This window comes from Passer montanus, unplaced genomic scaffold, assembly GCF_014805655.1.
Source record: "Passer montanus isolate IOZ18808 unplaced genomic scaffold, ASM1480565v1 scaffold21, whole genome shotgun sequence".
Lineage (NCBI taxonomy): Eukaryota > Metazoa > Chordata > Aves > Passeriformes > Passeridae > Passer > Passer montanus.
In genome coordinates, this window is record NW_024366703.1 from 11,513,155 (window position 1) to 11,534,702 (window position 21,548).

Sequence of the window (21,548 nt, forward strand, 5' to 3'; positions counted from 1 at the left end):
CTCTCAACTCTGCAGTGCCTTGGTCTGGCAGGGCTGGAGGAGAAGGGGAAAAGAGGATTCGCAATGGGGAGACGCAGGGGACAAGCGGCAGCCGCAGTCCCCGCACGGAGCTGGCAGCATCATGCCTTTAAACGGGTTTTGCACGGGAGCTCTGGGGCTGCCCAGGCTTTGAGAGGAGGCACTGGGGACAAGGGACTTGCAAGCGCGACACTTGTCCCTGATGGGGACATCCAATGGGAGGGGATGTCAATTACTTTCCAGTGGAGAATGACGCTGACAGCGCTGGCATTTTGCTTTCTCCAGGGATAAACAGAAGTAACTTCTGCTCCAGAAGCCGGTAAGAGCCACCCTGCCTGCCCTGCGGCTGCCGGGCACAGACACCCCTTACCCGGGACAAGGACAAGCCTTGCCCGGGACATCCACGCTGCCGTGCGGGAAGGGGGCTCTGTGCCCGGCAGCCGCGGGGCAGGCAGAGCGTAGCCGGAGCAAAGACGGGGGTCCGGCGGGGTACCGGCATGGATAGGGGCAGGAATAGGGCAGGGATAGGGGCAGGGACAGGGACAGCGGTACGGCCGGTGCGCGGGCGGGGCGCTTCAGCGCCGCTCGCTCGGTGCCGATTGGCGGCGGGCGGTGCCGGGGCGGTACCGGGGCGGTACGGGGGCGGTACGGGGGCGGTACCAGGGCGGTGCCGGGGCGGAGCGGCGGCCGGAGCGCCCCGCACAGCCATGGGCGATGGGTGGCTGCCCCCGGACTGCGGCCCCCCGAACCGCTCCGTGGCCGGGGTGACGGCCGTGCCGCCCGGGAGCCGGCAGCTGCCCGCCGCCGAGCTGTCGCAGCAGTGGGCTGTGGGCATGAGCCTGCTGATGGCCCTGGTGGTGCTGCTCATCGTGGCCGGGAACGTGCTGGTGATCGCGGCCATCGGGAGGACGCAGCGGCTGCAGACCCTCACCAACCTGTTCATCACCTCGCTAGCCTGCGCCGACCTGGTGATGGGGCTGCTGGTGGTGCCCTTCGGGGCCACGCTGGTGGTGCGGGGCACCTGGCTCTGGGGGTCCTTCCTGTGCGAGTGCTGGACCTCCCTGGACGTGCTCTGCGTGACGGCCAGCATCGAGACCCTGTGCGTCATCGCCATCGACCGCTACCTGGCCATCACCTCGCCTTTCCGCTACCAGAGCCTCATGACCAAGGGTCGGGCCAAGGGCATCATCTGCACCGTCTGGGCCATCTCCGCCCTGGTCTCCTTCTTGCCCATCATGATGCACTGGTGGCGGGATGACGACCCCCAGGCGCTGGAGTGCTACCAGGATCCGGGCTGCTGCGACTTCGTCACCAACAGGGCTTACGCCATCGCCTCGTCCATCATTTCTTTCTACATCCCCCTTCTCATCATGATCTTTGTGTATCTGCGGGTGTACAGAGAGGCCAAGGAGCAGATGAGGAAGATCGATAGGTGCGAGGGCCGGTTCTACGGCAGCCAGGAGCAGCCGCAGACGCCCCTGCCCGCTCACCCTCACCACCAGCCCATCCTCGGCAACGGCCGGGCCAGCAAGAGAAAGACCTCCCGCATCATGGCCATGAAGGAGCAGAAAGCCCTCAAGACTTTGGGCATCATCATGGGGGTGTTCACCCTCTGCTGGCTCCCCTTCTTCCTGGTGAACATCGTCAACGTCTTCAACAGGGACCTGGTGCCGGACTGGCTCTTCGTTTTCTTCAACTGGCTGGGCTACGCCAACTCCGCGTTCAACCCCATCATCTACTGCCGCAGCCCCGACTTTCGGAAGGCCTTCAAGAGGCTGCTGTGCTGCCGCCGGAAAGCCGAGCGGTGGCTGCAGGGCGGCGGCGGGGAGCTGGCCCGGCTGCCCGGGGGCTTCATCAGCACCGTGGGCTCCCCCGAGCGCAGCCTGGCCGGGACCTGGTCCGACTGCAACGGGGGCACGCGGGGCGGCAGCGAGTCCAGCCTGGAGGAGAGACACAGCAAAGCCTCCGACTCGGAGTCCAAGGTATAGGGGGGCGTGGGGGCCGCGGCGGAGCCGGGACAGGGGGAAGGCAGGCAGGGAGACGCGCCGGAGCGGAGAAAGCCCCGGCAGCTGCCTGATGGTGATGGTAATGCTACTGCCGAGCGAAACGATCCCTGCCCTGGCAGCGGGAGTGCGGGTGTTTACTTAGGAATAAAAGCAGGTGAACTGGTGTGCGACATACCTCATCCGAAACTACAGAGAGCAGGAGACCCACTGAGCGGACAGCAGAGGAAACAAGCGGCCCATGCCGGGGACAGCCGCCGTGTCTGTAGCAGACGCGCTGCCGAGGGGACGGTGGCGGCAGCGCCCGCGCTCGGGTGGCTGTCCCAGGACCGTGCTGCTGGCCCTTGGCGGCCGAGCTCGGCTTCAGCCCGGGCTCCGGCCACCCCGCCGGCCCCGGCGCTCATCCCCTCTCCCAGGGCACCGGGATTTTGGGGAGGCGCGGGGTCGGTGCTGCAGGTGCTCCAGCGCAGAGCGCGGCCGGCAAGACGGAGACCTGCCGGCAAGATGAGTTTTAAGCTCGGAGTGGCCGTGCTCTGCTCGCCTGCAGAGTAGCGAGAGAGAAAATAATGAGCAGTGAGGAGCGCTGGTGTATTTTGGAAGGGGGTAAAACAACCCAACCCACACTCTTGTGCTTATTCCCTCTGCATCAGCCAGCAGTGAGTTACTGTGCTTATCTCCTTCGGCCAGACAATAGCAGTCAGGCTGAGAAACTTCTACCTCAAGCTGTGCATATTGTACAGGGGAATGAACGGACCATGTTTATATTAAACAGCATATTTACATACCACTAATGGGGTTTTAGGACAAGGGCCGGGGAGGGGGGGTGAGGAACCTTCTGCAGCTTGTTCATTGTAATTACAGATGAACGGGGGGAGGGGGGAGAATCCTGGCAACAAAAAATTTACTGCACATCTTTTTTTTTAAAAAATGGCGACAAAGTCGTTTTTTGCACAGTGTTAAAGAGTTGTAAAGTTATTTGAGGATATTACTTGCACACACATACACACATGCAGATTGAAAAGGAAACGGAGGTTTGCGTAACACCGACCCTGAACCTGATTTCTGGTTTTGTCTGATCTGTTATAGTTTTATTGAGAGAGTGACTTTTTTAATATTATTTTTTGAAGGTACTGTAAATATATCCATATTATAAATTAAAATATCTTAAGAGACTTTATTATTTTTATTTTTATTTCCAAATGCCCACGTGAATCTGCTGTTATTTTAGCACTTGTGTGTCATTTCCATTTTTCTCTCTGTGTGTGTTTTATAACATATTTATACTTTGGTGCAATTTACTACTGTGTAAGTAATTGGTCTATGTGCAATAAATACCATTGCAGCACATGCAAGTGTGTCTCTATAGGTTTTGAAACAATACCAACCTGTAATGGGAAGAACAGCATTTGTTTTTCTCCAAAGATGGCTCAGATTACCAATACAACTTGATCTAATGGCTTTTCCTGACACAGTGTTGTAAAAAACCTGTTTGAAACCCAGTATGGTTGTGTTCCTGTTGCAGTGAGATCCACTGACTTCCCTTATTAATGGGAAAAAATTAATGGCTAATGACAAGGTGTTTCCACTCTGATAATGAATACTCATTTTCTTGAACTATTCCTTTCTGGAATATATTTTTCTCTTTTTTTTCTTTTTTTTTTTTTCTTTTGTCGTTGTCATTGGAGTACATGGCTGGGAGTCAGGAGACCAGAATATTTAAGATTACAGAGGACGCTTAATTTGAAAGCTTAAAATGGTCTTGAGTAGAAAGAAATCTCTGTAAGCATTACATGCCACCCCACAAGTGGGTCCACCTCATGCTGACAGCAGGCCTGATCCTGCCCAAGCAGGTCATGATAACTGAATGTTGTATTTTTCATTGATCTAAGTAAAGAGTTACAGTGAGCAGAAGTGCTGCAGCTTTGTGTTCCTGCTCCAAAAGATTGTCTTCCTTTATTGCTTTATGAAGGTGTGTTCTATCCTTGTGGTTTCATAAAGTTTTTCCTTACTGAAATGAATAAATGGCAGACAGAGAAACAAAAAGACAGTGCAGAATAAAAGTGAAGTATTTTTTGGCTTTATTAAACTCAGGAGTACAGTTTAATTAAATATCAGCTCCCAGGAACAGCACTTCCCAAAGCGAGTTCTTCAGGGTGGTGGCTCACAGTTTGTTTTGGAAACCACTTGTTCATTTTTCTTTGTTTTCAAAGTTAAGGAATTTGTCCTTTGCAATTTCTAATGTTGTATTTTCAGGGGGAAAAAAAAGTTACTCTTTTTATGCAAATACAAAATAAAGGGACTGGAGAAGTAAATAATACTTTTCCATTGATGTCACTGGAGTTTGATGTGAGCTGCAGTTAATGGTGTCTTCCTTGATAACAGTGAAATGGGCTCCTTAAAATGCTGGGGTGACATCAGATCAGGAGCTAAGTGGGCTCTGCCATCAAATGATTTTTTTAAAATTCTGGTTTTATCTTTGATTACAGCAAACATAGCAGGACCAAATGGGTGCCCTGGATGGTGATGTCTGATGCCAGATGTTGGCTGTGCATGTCTGGGATGGGATGGGATGGGATGGGATGGGATGGGATGGGATGGGATGGGATGGGATGGGATGGGATGGGATGGGGAGACAGTGCTGCTCTCCTTGTGCATGTTGTGGATCACAGAGCCAGGGCAGGGCCAGGTCCCTGCCTGCTGGGTAGAGCAGGACAGGATCCCAGCACCTGGCTGGGAACTGAAGTGACTGTCAATCCCTTATCCTCAGCAGGGTACTAGATCCTGGAGAAGCACAGGGCCTACTGCATGGAGCAGGACAGCCTGATGGACTTGGCTCTTCAGCTTATAAATCAGTTCATACACTCAGTTTTAACTATCCAAACACTCCTGTCCTTAGGCTTTATAAAGTGGTGACATTTTTGCCTCAACAGGGTCCAACTTAGGTGGGAAATTTATGGCCAGAACTTACTCTGCTTGCCCTGCTGAAGAGCTGTACTGGGTGATGCATCTCCTGGATAAGTGTAATGGCACTGAGGTAGGATGAGTTTGGCCCACTGACCCCAGAAGGGCCAGCTGTGTCAGCAAAGCAGTCAGGATTTGTCTGCTGTTGAATTTTTGCCAATTGAGGACCTGCTGGAAGAGTCTGGAGGCTGACATGTTGAGTGCTTTCGTAGAGAGCTGAAGCAATCCCACTGGCAGCCTGCACAGGGGATGCCAGTCCATCTTGCACGGCGTGGAAAAGGCAGTGGTACAGTAACAGTGAGGCCAGAGCAGGACATGTGGCACACACGTGTGCGAGGAAGGGGAGGCTGCTGGCGAGCAGTCTGCTGTGGATCACACTCAGAACACGCTGTTCTCTGCAGGGAAGGAGGATACTCTGAGAAGTGTTGTGGGGCAGCTGAAATACTCCGGAGGCAATGAGTCAAACACTCAGGATGAATATTTTTTTCTGACGAAAACCAGACGTGGATTAGCAGTTGGAGCTGCAAGTCAAAAAGAAAAGGTGGTAGGCATGCGGCTGCACACGTACGTGGGCAGGAAAGCAGCAGCCAGGAGCTGCAGGCCTGCAGGGAAGGGAGACACAGGTAAACCAGAAATCCGCCCAGAGAAAATGTCCTGCAGCTGCCAGGACCAAAATTGCTTGGCGAGGATGCCTGGAGACTTCCACATGGAAGACGCCTGATTGTCCGAGGCGCCGGCCACACTCTGTGCAGTGTTTGCTCAGCACTTCTGAAAAGAAGGCTGCCTCTCTCCACGTGTTTGAATGGGAATAGACCAGCTTGAAGGGCTGGATTCAGTTCTGCGTGTGCTCAGGGAAGCTGAGGCTGTTTCAGACACCCAGCAGGCTCTGCAGAAAGACTCCCCACTGGTGAGAGCTGCACAGAAGCCCTCCTGCAAATCCACTGCACTCTGAGACTGCAGCCCTCAGCATCCACTGTCTATAGCTCCAAGCAGCATGGAACTATGTGCAAAAAAGGGGGATTATGATCTAAACTGTGCATTTGACAGCATCAGCTGGGTGTTTGAGTCCCTGCATGCACTGGTTCTTATGCAGATGCTGCTTTCCCTCATGTGTCGTCAACTATAAGGACAACTTCTTTATCAGCTTTTTTTTTTTTCCTTAACACTATCTGAGGCTGAGTTTTTATTAACAACCTTGAAGAGGCTATTTTGCAAACCTTCCTTGTGCTGCACACTTTCCTAATTTATTGTAATTTCCCGTCTGGTGGAGTGCACTTACTTCCTTTATGTAATATATCAGCTGCAGGCCTGGAAATTGGGCAGCTATGAACTGAAAAGAGCAGACTTTCGTGAGGCCAAATGCGGTCAGGCATCATTGCCACTGGGAGCAGAATTTGACCTGATAATCTAATCTCATACGAGAGACTATCTCCAGAAAAGTATTGTTACCAACAGCAAATGACCTCTGCTAATGAAGCTGGAGCAATTAGTCCTATTTAAAGCTGTCGAGAAAATGTTAACTGCTAAACAACAGTTAGTGCTGGATAGTTCAAATAATGAGCGTTTTGTTTGCTGGTGTGTGTTAGGTGATGTGTTGGGAAATAATTATCCTTTGACTAGCAGCCAGCTTTGTACTAATCAGAAAGGAGAAGTCATGTTCTGTTTGAAGGATTATACCTAAAAATAGTTCTGTTACCACCACATCAACGAGCAAGATGAAGCAAATTCTCGGCGATGTACACACCTTGCTAACGTTTCACTTTTCCTCCTAAAAACTCATTGTTCAGCTGGGACGTTCTGTTTGATTGTGCCAAGAGCACTAATGTGATCTCCTGCAGTAGCACTAAGCACACTCTCCCCACAGAGCATTACCCCATGCACCACTGACTCGCTTTCAGACCCTGCCAAACTCCCAAACGCCCCAGGAGGAAGTAAGGGTTCTTTCTCTTCATATAAACAATCAACGCATAATGTAAGATCAACAATATTTTTTGACAATCATGTGGCAGAAGAAATCGATCTGCTTTTTCTCTAAGATGTTTGTATGCCTGCCCATCCGCCAGGAGCAGCTGCCCATGGTAACAGCAGGTGATTTATCCCTGCAATTCAGTAACTTCAGCCTGCCAAACTCTGCTGGGAAAAGTGACCAAGATGGGAAAAGGATAAAGAAATGTGATGCTGGTGGGCAAGCACAGGATTGTCAATGCAAAAAGGAAAACTGGGGTATCTTTGGCAATGCTGAAGGTGTTGCCTTTTACTGGTAAAGTGTGATTGGTTTGGAGGGGGATACACCAGGCAGAGGCACTGTGGAAACAGGTTAAGAAGTGTGAGAGGTCAGACATTCCATATAGGACTATGCCACCAGAGGACTGGCAGCTGAAATATGCCCAAAACATTCCTAGAAGTTTTTCTTACTCTTTGTGGATAACAGCAGCAGACTAAAGCACACCTGAGCAGCTTTCAGCTGCTGTAAAGCCACACAGCTCCCTGGCCAGCCACGGACACATGGGACTCCCTCAGCATCCCTTCCTCCTCTCCAAGTGGCTCCAGCTGAGTTGGAGCCATCCCCCAGCCTGGAGCCACCCTCCTGTTCCGTGGTGCCAAGCAGGAGGTGCCCCATGGCCTCGGGGGGTGGCAGTGCTGTGGGCAGGTGCTGTGGGGTGCAGGGTGTGCCCCTGGCATGCTGGCACTGGCTGCCAGCCGTGCCCCTGCCCTGACTCATCCTCTGTCCTTCCAACCAGCCACAGAATCGGCCCTGCTGTGCTGGAAATGGAGTTTGGGTTTGTTATGTAAACTGGCAATCAGCTTCCTGGTTCACCAAAACCAGCAGCTTGGCACTCACATTTGCTTCACAAGCTAACTTTTTTTCTTCCCTGCCCCATTCAGCTTCCAGGTTTTTCATGGTAATGTTTGCCTGCTTGGCCTTAGCACCCAGCAGCACTTTTTTTTGTCTGTGCCCTGGCAGCTGTTTGAATCCAGATATGAACAGTACCTGGTGCTGGGCAGTGTCTGGGTTTGGTTGTACCCATTCCTTTCAGGATTGATGCTCAGTTATTAATACTGGCTGCACCAGAGTGCAAAATTCCCAGACAAATAGGAAATGAGTCCTGACCTCCAGGTTCACAACCTAAATTAAAAAACAGCAGCTTACCATTTGCAGACTTTTGCTATTGGCATGATTAGCAGAGCATCTCAGATGTAATGGTGTACCCTTCCCATCTGATCCTGTGTAATGCACCAAATCCTGTTGTCCTTAATGAGATTAAATGAGGATTTTTTTACTAGTTCACTGCCTTAGCCATTAGCAACTGTTGTGTGTCTCTAGGCAGTGATGTACCTTTGCAAGCCTGGACTAGTGTCTCTCTCAAAGCCATGATATTTGGCTTCTTCCTACTAAAATTATTTTTATAATTGCTCTTAAGCTCATTGGCACAATGCTTTGAAAGGCAGGTCTAAGTGTATACACCAAAGAGGCAAACAGAGACACCAAAGAGCTCAAAATCTCAGCAGCTGCTAGGTTTATAAGTAGTTCAGCTACCAACAAGCCATTTTGCAGGGCCAGGTGAGTGTTAAAATCTGCAAGCTGCCCTCCCTCAGAGGGGGACCCTGCCACTGTAAGGAACAATTGCCATTGCAGCACAATAGCTCATCACAAATTATTTTTTTCCAGCTGGTAAAATTTGAACAGTGCTTTGCTGCCAAAATGTAGATGCCTCTTGTTAAGAAGAAGCAATCTAGAAAAGCCCCTGGTGGGAATTCCTAGTGGGGAAGGGAGATCAGTGCTCAGGGTTAAAGTTTCCATGTGCAGATGGAGAGCCCTGCGCTGACCGGCCCAGTGAGGGTTACAGACGCCCTGGTGATGGACAAATGCCATCCACCACAGCCACCCCAGGGACACTCTCTGTGCCCCCAGTCTGCTGCTGTTTGGGTGTACAATGTGTGCCCCTCTCACCTTTCCTGAGTGCCAGAAGGGACCCAGAGGTGTCCTGAGACACAAAGGTGAGTGCCAGCCCGCGCCGCCACCATCCCACTGTGCCGCGCAGGGAGGAGCGCTTCCTCTTGGACTGCAGCAGGTGAGCTGGGAGATGGCCCACAAAGCTCCCATTGTTCCACAGCCCGCCTTCAGCCACGGGTGTTTTGTTTGTCTGTTCTTCCCCTAACTGCTCACTTGGGAGCTGTCAAATAAAATCTCAATTAGCTCACTTAGGACGCGCGGGGCGGTGTGGGATGTGCTGGCAGGCAGCGCTCCCTGGCAGGCAGAGATCCTCCATCCTCCATCCTCGATTCTCCATCCTCCATCCTCCATCCTTGATTCTCCATCCTCAACTCTCCATCCTCCATCCTCGCCGTGGGCAGGGAGGCAGGAGGGCAATGTGGGACCTGCTGCTCACACACAGCCCTGACCCAGGCATCACTGGTACCCCGGCAGTTCCCATCCCAGATGAGGACAGCCACACCACCAGGGCACCCAGGCTGGATCTGACACGGGAGCACCTGTGGGGATGCTCTCAAAACAGCTTTCGTCCAATACTCACGCTTTTTGGAGCTTTTATCTCATATGCAGCGCAAGGCAGGTGCTGCAGTAATTGCCAGTCACAACAGGTGTTGTAGCAGTGCTCTAAGCCACCTTGAGAACATCCAGGGGAGAGGTTTTGTTCCTGTTTCACTGCCAGGCAGTTACCAGCTGTCTGGCAACAGGGTAGATAGATGCCTGTCTGTGGTTTTCAACATCAGCCTGTCCAAGGCAAGGCTAGTGCTTGCCCCCTCTCCTCCCCACCCTCAATTCCCATTGCATGTCCTGCTTGCCAGCCTGGCTCTGCTGCTGTGCTGCTGCATGGGCAGTGGGCTCCTGTGGCTGGAACCAACCCTTTCAGACAAGGTTTGTTTCAGCTCACCCAGCAGGCTGCACAAACACAGGTAACAATTGGCATAGGAAGATGCAGAGAGATGGGTTCAGGATCATCTGTTTTGGTAGCAGCCTTGATTTGGATCCATCACTGTGATCACCAGTCTCATGTCCATTGGTGATGCAGAAGCTGAGACTCAGACCAGCTCTCTCTGGCCCATTGTTTTGCTTGACTGGTGCTGAAAAAAGAGGGCTTGCCACCCAAACCTTCCCTCCCTTTCAGAAGCTGCTCTGAATATTCTATTCAGAGGCACAGAGACTAAGCCATTAAGCTTCTCACTGTATGTGAAAAGTCAAAATAAATTTAGTTTTTTACAAATACTGGTGCAATAGGAAAAAAAATTATTTAAGTCTGATTATTTCCAAGACCAGAGCATGGGGCATGGGACAAATTTTTGACAGAGACTGGGACCAGGGCAGCTAAAAGAGTAACTCTTGTGGGTCACAGGACTAAACTGTCCTCAAATGCAAGAGGTGACATGGCCATAAGCCAGGGACAGTGGAAAAATAATTTCCCAGGAAGAGCAGCTCTGTGTTGCCCAGAGTGTGTATATGAATCCCAACACTCATGGGCGGTGGTGCTCACAAGCTCAGTGGTGAGCAAACCCCATAATGTGTGTCTGCTGGTGAATGATATTGAGCAGCTTTTATTCCTGCACACTTCACTTATGTGGGAGCAAGGAATGTGGTGATAAAAAGGCTGGAATGATTTCAGTGCTGGATAGTTTCCATTAATATATTTCTCGTTATATAACGCTGCCATCACAGTACAAAACCCAGTAAGGTGCCTTTAGGAAGGTGGAACTTTTCTACATAGCTGCAATTAGGTAAGTGGGGCTGTAGAGCTGGCTGGGCTTGGATCAGACAATTTTTAATTGCACCGGATGTGTTTGGGCTATTGCATGGTATGAATTTCTTTGCCTTTAGGTTACAAGGCACCTCATAAATTAAAAGGTTGATGTTGTCAAATGCATGCCATTAGCACCCGGAGCAGATAATCCTTCCCATGGCCTCATCAGAGCCTATCTCAAGGCCTGTCTCCAGATAATGGCCTGGAAGAAGAACAATGGTGCTCCCAGATCCCAGGGGCCTCCACTCTTCTGTTCTGTGCTTCAGAGAAGAAAAATTATCATTATCTGCATGGCTCAAGCTCTCTTTGAAATGCAGTTATTTTTTACTCATACACTCCCAAGTATTTTTTACATGATATCAGTGAGAAACTTGAAACCCCCTTTGAGAAGAGAAAGATTTCCTGCAGCCCTACTACTAAAGCAAATGGATAGATCAAGTAGTAAAGTTCAATGACTTACTTAGCGTTAAATAAGAAAGAGAATAATGAATTGGATTTTGTGTGCCTGGTTTTCCTCTGCAGGGAGCAGTCAAGCTAATGGATTTTCATTGCCTTGTGCTTCTGTTCATCAGCCTAGGTGAGTTCAAAACACTCCTGCCCTTTTATGTTCTCCTTTCCCTGCCCACTTGTCACAACCTCAAGCATTTGGAGATTAGCAAACACATAGGTTTGCTGCCATCAGCAGCATCTTGACTGGGGAGGAAAACACAGGGTTAACCCCCTGCACCCAGTGGTGACTTTTGGCTGCATGGGCATCTGTATTTTATTTCTGGTAGCTGCAAGTAGACAATTCCTTACCTAGGGTAGACACTAGTTTCCTACTATTATGAATTCAGGCTGTAACGTCCTTCAAAAAAGACATTATTTCCCCACTGGGTTCACCAAATATTTGTTGGGTCTCCAAACCCTCCTCTTTGTTTAGAGGATTTGCCAAACATGCCGTAGGGCTTTTATTGGGGAAGGAAGGGAGGTGGCGGAGGAGGAAACTATTACAAAGCAATTTAACATAAACAACTTTCTCCTGTAAACTCCAGACACGGCTTGGCAGGGAAGAGGTTAAAGCTAGGGGGTGGATGGGGAGACTCATTAGGGCAAAGTAATAAATGGCAAATTGAAAAGCCCAGGGAGAGACACAGGGGAAGAGATGGGCTGACCCCAAATGGGACCCTAAAGGGACTCTCTGGCTTGCTGGAAGCCCTCTGCTGCTCTGACCTCAGGGTTTGGACCTGGTTCCTCCCTCAGCATGCCAAAGCTGGGGGATGCTCAGACAGAAATCCTGCAGAACTGATTGGGAGTCATATTTCAAAGGTGAACCTGAAAGGTTGCTACAGAGCCAGAAATTGCTACTTCCTGCCCCAAACCTTTGCTGGGTCTGCCAGCGCTGCCCAGAGCCAGGGAGCTGCTCTCTGCCCACTTGGAGCAGGATTTCCGTTCTCCTACCAGCCTTGGTGCCTCAGGCTTTGTGGTCTGTTTTTGTCTGAGTGGGAAATGCATAATGACAAAGAGTTTAAACAACTTATGGTACAAGGAAACTCGCTGGAGTAAAGTACAGGACTCTAATTTGTTTCCAAGGAAGTGATGCACCCTCCAAAAGCACTCCCCTCAAGCACTGATACTGGAAGTGCAGATTAATTGCTGGCCATCCTCAATGCTGCCTTCAGCCCTCAGCTGGGCTGGTACTCAGCACAGTTGGATGCCTGAGGTTCAGGAAGGTCTGGCTGTGAGAGCTGTCCTGACTCTTGGTTTGCTTGTGTGGGTAATTCTGGTCTTCCCGGTGCTGGGGAAGGAAAACCCAGGAGCCACAAAAGCCACAGAGGAATTCTCTTGTTCTATTTCCAGCCCTGCTTTTTAAGACACAAAGGTTTTCAGAGCAGATGCATTTCTGAAGCTTATCTGTGTGAATATTTGACTGCTTATCCAAGCAGAACAAAAACCTTCAAACCTTCTGAGGTCTATCCATCAAGAGCCTTATCTCCCCATGTCACAGTTTGGCTCCTGGCTGCTGCTGCTTGGAGCCTCCCACCACCAGCTTCCCATCTTCCCTCTCTGTGCTGCTCCACAGCCACCCTGTGGCCACAGACCCCCTGCCACTTCAGTGCTGGCCTCTGCACTGCATGCAGGAGCAGCAGGCTGTGCTGCTGCATGCTCTGCAGCCAGCCAGCGTGCTGATGGGCTGCATTTGTGCTGCTGTGTCACAGCCCATGGTCTGCATCCCCCCAACACACACACACAGGGTCTGGGATGTGGCCAGAGCAGAGCACACTGACTCTGCCTGGCCCCAAGAATGAGGAACATTTGCCTTTTTTTATGGGATATTAATGAAGCTTTGATAAAGGAGTCTCCTCTGTCTGAGGTTCCAAGACTGAAACATCCGAGGAGAATACTTCTGATCCTCTCCCACCTGGAAGCTGCTGGTCCCCTCTGGCAGAGGCATCACTGATGTAGGGCTGCTAAGAGATCTCAAGGAGCACCTTAAAAACCCAGGCAGGCTCTACTCTTGTAGCTGAGCATGGTGCCTGAGCCATGGGAAGCACCAGGAGCATGGCAAGGACACAGGAGAGGCACCAGCATCATCAGCCATGTGGGAATTCCTGGCCAAGTTAAACAGCTGCACAGTCACACTTAGTGCCCAGTTTGTACCCCGTGTTACTGAGCTGTGCCAGGAGAGTCTCTGCAGTGCCCTGGGACTTTTCTTGCTTTGAAGCTGAGCTGGCACAAGAAGTTGTCTGCAGCCATCCTGTCAAAGCCATGGCCAAAAACAACAGGGTGAAGACTTTGGAAAGAGCCACCCATGCATAGTGTCACTGATTTAAGCTGGGGACCTGGCTGGCCCAGGGCTTGAGAACAGTCAGAGGCTGAGACCCTGTGCACCACGGTGGGGATCAGAGACCTCTGCTGCTGGTGCTGCCTGGGCTCAGCACAGATGTAGGCAAGCTTCAGCATCAGGGTGGCTTTTCCAACAGGGACCATTTTCCTGTGGTCCTTTTCACAGGAGACTCTGATGTGTGGGTTGGTTTTGCTCTCCTCCCTGTGGCTTTAATTTTTTTCTCTGTTTTGATGGTCAGAGGAGCAAAGCTAATTCCTATCTCATATAAAACAATGAATTAGTCTCAATAACAAGAGGATAAATGTGCTTTTTATACTGTGGTGTATGATAAGCTATTTATAAATTTCATATCACTGCTGGATCATAGTCAGAGTTTAAAATAAAGTTTTAATTTAACCATAGCTTTCCAGTGCTGACAGATATGATAAATACTTTTTTTTTTCTATAAAACCTAATTTCAGCAGTGTTTTGCAAAAATCATTAGAAGCTAAGGATAATTCCTGTGGGTTTTTTTGCTTTGTTTTTCTCCATGTTCCAGTGTTTAGTTTAATGTTACATTCCATTATAGAAAACAAAAAATTGTATCTGTGGTAATTTATTCTCCAAGGCCTCTGCTTAAGAGATGGAAGGATTTTCCTTGAGAAGACCAATGGAAAGAGGTGTCAGCTCATTTAACAGAGGCCTTGGGGCAGCTGCAGCACCTCTCTGAGGCAGAACCAGCCCTCAGGGCACTGCTGCAAAGCCCACTGACAATTTCACAGCGATTGAGCAAATCTTGGTATCTCAGGTGACCCCACAGGAGAGCCAAGAGGGCACAGGGGGCAGGTTTCATGTCTGGAGGGTGAGTTTGAAACACAAGTCCTCCATCTACAGGAGGGTTGAATTCCTGTTGCATCCACCGATGATCTGAGTCCCTTCAAAATTTTTCTGGCTCCTCTCCAGTTTTCCTGCTTCCCCATGTAAACAGCTCTGAGGAAGATGTCTCTTTCTGCAATCAATCATTTTCATTCTGCAGTAAATAGCTCTGACATCAGCTACCATTGTATTGTTGGTGTAAAGGCAGCACAACAGAGCCCTACCATGTTGTGAGGTGAGTGGGTCAGATACTGTGCTGGAACAACAAAAACACAGGGATGGAATGTTGAGCAGGAAAAAAAAGCTTGTTTTTAAAGTGTTTTAAAGCTGCTGTCTGTCTTCTCAGCCCTGCAGTTTACAGCCCATACTTCTCACACTGCCTCCCTGACAGACAAACAAGAGATGAAGCTATTTGGAGAGCAAGCCTGTGCCCTGCAGACATGAAAACCCTGACACTCGTATCTATATGGGCTGGCCTTTGTCTGTGAGGAGCTTCCAGGAGCTGAAAATACCCAGGAAAGGGGCATGCAGAAGGGGAGAGAGGTCTTCTTCTGGTGGGCTGCCATGTCACTCAGGTTGCTTTCATGGTGATACCCAGGGGACACCACTGATGCAGCCAGCTGTGATAATCCTTTCAGGGGAACAGGTGCTGGGGGATAATCCTGCTGTTTTTCCTGGTTATGGTTCTCTCCAGTCACTAAGACAGAGCAAACAGGATTATCACAGCAGCGACTCAGGAGGTGAAGGTTTTGGTGCTGCGTGCCTGGGGCTCTGGGGACATTTGTTTCCCAGGGAGGTGCTGGCTCTGCAGAGCAGCCTGTCCTGCTGGGGGCAGCCAGGTGGGCTGGGCTGGCTGCTCCCCAGGCTCTCACTCAGACCTCCTCAGGGATGAGGGCTGAATCCCAGATGGAAAGCTGCTGCTGTCTACAGCTCTCCCAGGAAGATGCCTTCCCCAGAATCCCAGACAGTGTGGGATGGAGACTGCCCAGCTCTGCACTGTCCCAAATCCTAGCAGGAGCTGGGGGAGGATGAGGGGTGGTAGCTCTGTTTGGGCTGCCACATTTTCTCTAGCATGGAAAGTTTGAGGCACTACAGACACCCTGGGGACTCACAGTGACCCAGCCTGTCCTGACTCTGTGAAACTTCTCTGCCTGAAGCTGTAAGTGCAGGCTCATGCCTCCAGCAGACCTAAATGTATTGCCAGGTTTTGTTTTAAATCCCTGGTGTGCTGCACTCATCAATCCCCTCCCAGCCCAGCTCCACTGCTCTTAGACCAGCCTGCACCCTGGTGACTGTCCTTGCCATGCAAAGCCAATGCCTCTCTGCTCCCATTTCACCACCTTTTGCCCTGCTGATAACAACCTCTGACCCCCCCTATGATTCCCTTCTCCACCACGGAGGAAGAGCACGTGAGGTTCTTGGAATCAGCCTTCACAGCCTCTGTGCACAAACAACTGCTCCCCACTGCTGGTTTGCTCCAGGACTTCCCTGACCCCTGATTTCAGTATCAGCACAGCAATTGATCCTGGCTTCATGGTTCTGTGCCAATCTGGGCCCAAGGCTATTTTAAATGGAAAACTGCAAAATAAACATATGTGTACAGCATGTAGACACTGAACTGCAGGAGGAGGAACCAGGGACGTGCAGGGCTGTTAAAGCTCCAGCTTGCAGTTGTGCTGATAAGGCAGTTTCCAAGAAATTGCCCAGCCCTTAAATTCTAGAAGCTCTCTCTTCCCAGGTCAACAACCTTCTATGGACTGGATCCTGGTGTCACTCTACAAGCAAACACAGGCCAGGCTGGACCTTCTGCAGGTGGTACAAAAAAGAGACCCTGCATTTCTAAGAAGGGGTTCAGGCACCCTCTGGCATAGGAAACCAAAACACACAATGAGAAGCACATTGGTAACTCTGGTAATTTGGGAAAGCACAAGAAAATGTGCTTCAACTTCACTCTTCTTCAGCCAAGCCTCCTCCTTGCCTGAGAGGGGATGAAGGTGGTGTTAGCTGAGCTGTGCTTCCCTGTGCCAGCAGTGGGCTGCAGTGCTGCCACACTTGGGCTCCCCCCAAGGTCTCCCCTCCTCTGGAGGAGCACCCCATCAGCTCTGCACCCAGGCTGCTCCAGCACCTGCTCCCCTGCAGCTCCACACCCTGCTTTTGGCCAGCCTTAACTTCAGACAGGAGCAAAGGCTCCTTGGAGAGCAGATTTTCCACAGCATCCCACAGCTCCATTAGCAAAAATGTTCAGTGTGGCTCTAGTGGGAGCACAGGCAGGGCTGACTGGACCCAGTTTTTTGGCTCCCTCATTTCTCAGGGATATTTTAAAATATCTTTTGCAGGTGCAGGAGTTGACACAACAGAGCATGCACCGTGTTAGAGTCTGTCCAGCTTGTGTGCAAACACCGCTAGTCCCCTTTTCAAACTCTTAGCAGTTGTTTCATAAACACAAAGTACTTCACTTAATTTCCAAACCACGTGGGGTTTCCTCAGCAGGGCCGGTGGTGGAGGACAGGGCACAGCCCCAGGGCCCTGCCAGGGCTGGCAGCAGAGCCAGGCAGAGGCTACCACCTGCTGGGCCCTCCTTGGGGAGTGCTGCTCAGCCCCTCTGCACGGTGCCACTTGCTGCCTGGCAGGAGCCCTGTGTGCATGGCACAAAGCCCTCTGGCCAGCCCTGTGTCGCTGACAGCTTCACATGCAAGCCCTGTGAGCAGGGAGGATGCTTACTCAGTAGCTTTGGGCACCTGACCTGTTTCTTGCTCATTTTATGTCTTCCAGAGCCTGTTTCTCTTCCTTGCTGACCCCACAGAACAGGGTCATCTTTCTGAGCTGAGGCAAATCGCTAACATTTTGCTGAATTGGGGAACCTCTTATTTCCCCATTGAAACTTGCTCCTGCCAAAAACCAAAATTATTCTTCCATCAGTCCATAGAAAGGGGAATAAAATTCATTTGTATGGGATGGGCACATGGCTGAGTTTGTGTGGGATCCCACGCTTGCACAGGGAGTCTGGAAAGTCTTCATGGGAAACACCCCTGCATGTTCAGGGCTCTCCAGGGAGATGGTGGCAGTGTGTGGCCTCGGCTCTGCCATGCAGCGTCACCATGCACTGTGACCTGCAGTGTCACCTGCAATGCCACCCTGCAGTGTCACCATGCAGTGCCACCATGCAGTATCACCCTGCAGTGTCACTGTGCACTGTCACCCTGCAGTGTCACCCTGCAGTGTCACCATGCAGTGTCACCATGCAGTATCACCCTGCAGTGTCACCCTGCAGTGTCACCGTGCAGTGTCACCATGCAGTGTCACCATGCAGTGTCACCCTGCAGTGTCACCATGCACTGTCACCTGCAGTGCCACCTTGCACTGTCACCATGCAGTGTCACCCTGTAATGCCACCCTGCAGGCAGCACTCATGAGCAGCCAGGTCAGGTCAGAGGGCTGCTGCATTTGTGGGGTGCAGAGCCTGGCTGGGCAATCCAGGAAACCCAAGGTCGTGTTTGTCCCACTCAGATGAGTTCCGTAGCTGACCCCGATCCTGCAGCCTTGAGGGCACCTTTTCTGGATGGGCACTTTGTGGATCTTGCAGTTCTGAGCTCTCACTGCTGCCAGCTCCTCCAAGGGGCTCGTGATGTTGCAGCATGTGCTTTTCTGGGGCAGAGACTGGTTTTGCACCAAGCTCACTGAATGCCATTGACACAGTTTCTTGATTGAGCCTTTTTTGTTTGAGCTGCTCTACCAAGCTGTCCTGAGCCTCGACAGTGCATGCTGACATGCACATACAATGCATCAGGCTTCATCTTCCCAGTCAGCCAGGCTCTGGGAAAGTCACTGGAAGGACTCCAGTGGCTTTGAAATAGGAGTTGACTCATGCCCCATGAGATCAAAACAAAATGTCTCTGCATATGAAAAAATATTATGGAAACTGTATCATTCATGCACGAAAGCCTCACTTCAAGTTTATCATATAAAATACATAATATTGGAAATGGAAAGAAAAAATTACACAAGGCCTGGTGTGCATGAAAATTATTGGCATGTGAAAATATCTCTTCCCATAAACACAGCTGCGGTCTGGTACACAAGCAGGCATCCAAAATGAGGAATCTTGGTCCCTTTCTGCTCTTCTTCAAAACTCTCCCTTTCTGTAGGAGTAATTACTTTCTGGACTCATCCCTTGCATTGTCAAGAGTGAAGGCTTAGGATGGAGTGACCATGATGAGGCAGATGACAGGTATTTCAGGAGCTCACAGACACAGCAGCAGCACCTGAGAGCACTGCCTGGGACAGGGCTGGTGCTCAGAGCACCCATGGCCAGGCTGCAGCACTTGGCTCACTCAGCTCTTTGTGGGAGGTCTGAGTCTGGGGTCAAAGCCTGCCCCACTGGAGCTGGCCAGGATGTGGCCGTGGTGCTCAGCAGTGCAGATTCCCTGTGATTCCCTCAGCCCACATCTGCAGCTTGATCACATTCCAGCAAGAGCTGAGTGCCATGGTCCAGGGAGCAGGATTTAGCATATCACCTTGAGGAAACGAGCAGAGGATAGTTCTGCAGCCACAGCAAAAGTAACTGAGGGAAAAAATGAATTAATGTGGGTATTAACCAGCAATTTGTCATACAGCCTCTAGAGTCAGCTTCTGATGATGTGAAGTGTGCTGGGAAAAGCAGTAGATGCCTCTGTACCTCCTCTGGCTTCTGTGAAGCTCTTCAGCCCTGGGAGCAGGTGGATACCACCAAGCCTGTTTACTGCTCAGCAAAGGGAGAAGCCAGGATGAACACAACAGCTGCTGCTGCTGTCCCACCTCTGTGCAAGGGCATGGGGCAGCCTGCAGCTCAGCCTTTCCCTCTGTGCCATGCTTCCCTCTCTGGTGGGAGCAGCAGGAGCTGGCTGAGGGCACTGCAGAGGTTCTGCCTGTCCCCTCCTGGGCTGGACCTGACACACTTCCCATTTATCACTCTGCAATGCCTCAGTGTCCCCTCCCTGTGACACCCCTGTGGCAGAAGGATCCCACCACACACCCTCCAGCAGCTGGGCCTGAATGTAAACACACTCAAGACTCCAACAGCCCAGAGAGCCAAGTGAAATGGCCCACCTGCACCATTTGTCCACTATTGCCACCAGGTGACCCATTTTGTCCCCAGAGCACATGCAGCTCAGCACAGCTGGCCACGCTCTGCCAGCCCATCACCGACCCCCATGCTTGCAGAGAAGAGCTGTGAGATGGCTGATGGACTTCTGGCTCTCATGGTCTCCTGCCTCAGCATTATGGGGTGGCTGTGGAATGTTCCTCAGCCAGCTGGGCTGTACTGGTTCCCTGCTGGAGCAGGGAACTGGCTGACTGACCCCCACCTGACATCAGGAGACGTCCAGCTGCGATGACTAAACTCTTCTTACATTCCAGAGCTCCGACAAATAAATGTTTCTTGAAAATAAGCTGGTGTTTTGTTTTGGGAAATGAGCAAACCATCTTCCTGGTTGCTGGTGTGCAGAGGGCAGAGCCTCACAAGGACCTGCAGGCAGCATCTTGCCTGCCCGCCCTCCCAGCTCGCCTCTCCTCCTTTGATGGGTTTGGAATGAGCTCTGGAGGTCTAACTGCCGAGAGTAATGATGTGTGAAAGCTCACTTTCATTTTTCACTCTACTTTTTTGGAAGGTGGAACATTTTAGAGTTGACAGTACCATGCTAAAGCCATATGAGGCAAGTAACTATTTTTAACCAGATGGAGACTATCTGAGAGTCTACTGCTGAATCATTTCAAACAAGGAAGAAATCATGGGATCCAAATGTAGGCGTGGGAGGGATGGGGGCTGGAAGGCTTTTATCATACACTTATCCCAATAACTGTCCAGCTGCTTCAAAACTTAAGACCACTTAACTGAAAATGCCTGTGGGGTCACTTCAAGAATTGTCTGCATTTTACAAAATGCTACTGCTCTGAGAGAGAGGCAGATCTTCAGGTTGGAGCAGCTTGAGAGGCTCCCTGTGCTCACCAACCCCCTTTGCATCCTGCATCATGCTCTGAGCTGTGCCAAATGGGAGAAGACACTTTCCCATCTTGGCACTGCCCTTCTCTGGGCTCCCATCACCAGGTACATGATGGGTGCAATGTTCTCAACCCTTCTGGGACCACTGCCTGGGGTGAGAGGAGAAAGGGTGGTCTCAGCCCTGCTCTGGTGTCCTTCCACTGCCTCTGCCTCCCCTGCCCATTCCAGCACAGAGGTGATGCTCCAAACAATGAGAGTTTGCCAGGTGAAATTGGCCTTGTGGATAAGCTGAGGGATTTTCCTCACATTTCCTTTTTCTGACACACCTCAGACTTGCAACAACAGGCCTTTCCCCCTGGCAGCCATGGACTGAGGGAGCTCCTCACTCAAGGAAAGGGAGAGCCAGGAAGTACAACTGAGTTACAGCAGCCTGACAGGCCGTGACCCAAAGGCCTGCCACCCTTTGTGAGAATTCATGCACAGCCTATTTATAGGCACCCCGAGCACAGGGGAGGCAGCCACACACATGATGTTTGGCTTTGTGCTAAGTCTGTTTAACTCCACTGCAGGTGCAGCACTGACTGCTTCCTGCAGGAATGTGACACTGCTTGGGCACACTGTGGTGCTAAAACAAGGGCTGGGAGGAGCAATTCTGCATTCAACCCCACCAAAAGTGAGGCTTGGTGGTCTGCAGTGTTTTCCCACTTTGCAATGGGAAATCAAACCTGCTTTCCTGACCTAGTGTGGTACTTGGCCACTAACCTGTTAGCATCATTGAAATCATGAGTGAGACACATGCCCTTAACCCCCTTTAGACAAGTCCCTTGGCTCTGATTTCCCAAAATCTGCTGTTCCTGGGATCCTCTGCACTGAGAACAAGTCAGTCCCTGTCCTGGCTTTGCACTTCAGCATGGGTGGGGCAGAGTGAGCAGAGATGACACCAAGGCATTGTGAAGTCCTGTGTCTGCTTGTCACACAACAAAACATAGCCTCTTGTTTTGTGGAGACAGAAAAGTTCAAATTAACTTTCTCTTCCAAGCCAGCAGTATCATCTACAGAAGGATTCTTGCACATTAAGAGTACTTTTAGCTCCCAGCTCTGTGGCACTTCAAATGAGGAGCATATTGGCCACAGTAGGTAGGCTGCAGCTG

At 50.8% G+C, this 21,548-nt stretch overlaps 1 protein-coding gene across 7 annotated transcripts; it reads left to right on the plus strand.

The window, feature by feature from the left end:
* The first annotated feature begins 500 nt into the window (after positions 1 to 500).
* ADRB1 (adrenoceptor beta 1) lies at positions 501 to 19,834 on the plus strand. 7 transcript variants are annotated; one of them, XR_005627429.1, is made up of 3 exons: positions 501 to 2,000; positions 11,261 to 14,655; positions 19,034 to 19,133. XR_005627429.1 is itself a non-coding variant. In XM_039708969.1 (3 exons), the coding sequence occupies exons 1-3, from the start codon at positions 516 to 518 to the stop codon at positions 19,051 to 19,053; spliced, it is 1,560 nt and encodes a 519-aa protein (XP_039564903.1). In that variant the 5' UTR covers positions 501 to 515; the 3' UTR covers positions 19,054 to 19,165. The 7 variants fall into 7 exon arrangements, 6 of the variants coding, with proteins under 6 accessions (XP_039564903.1, XP_039564902.1, XP_039564900.1 ...); XM_039708969.1 differs by having other exon boundaries at positions 11,261 to 11,315; positions 19,034 to 19,165; XM_039708968.1 differs by lacking the exon at positions 19,034 to 19,133 and having other exon boundaries at positions 11,261 to 11,315; positions 13,092 to 14,090.
* The last annotated feature ends 1,714 nt before the right edge of the window (positions 19,835 to 21,548 follow it).

What these genes read in the sequence shown, in the direction of transcription:
- ADRB1 (XM_039708966.1), top strand. Translation starts at nt 516, where the DNA reads ATGGATAGGGGCAGGAATAGGGCAGGGATAGGGGCAGGGACAGGGACA. An exon ending in CCTCCGACTCGGAGTCCAAG is followed by an intron (nt 2,001 to 19,033) that starts GTATAGGGGGGC and finishes TTTGTCATACAG; the next exon opens with CCTCTAGAGTCAGCTTCTGA.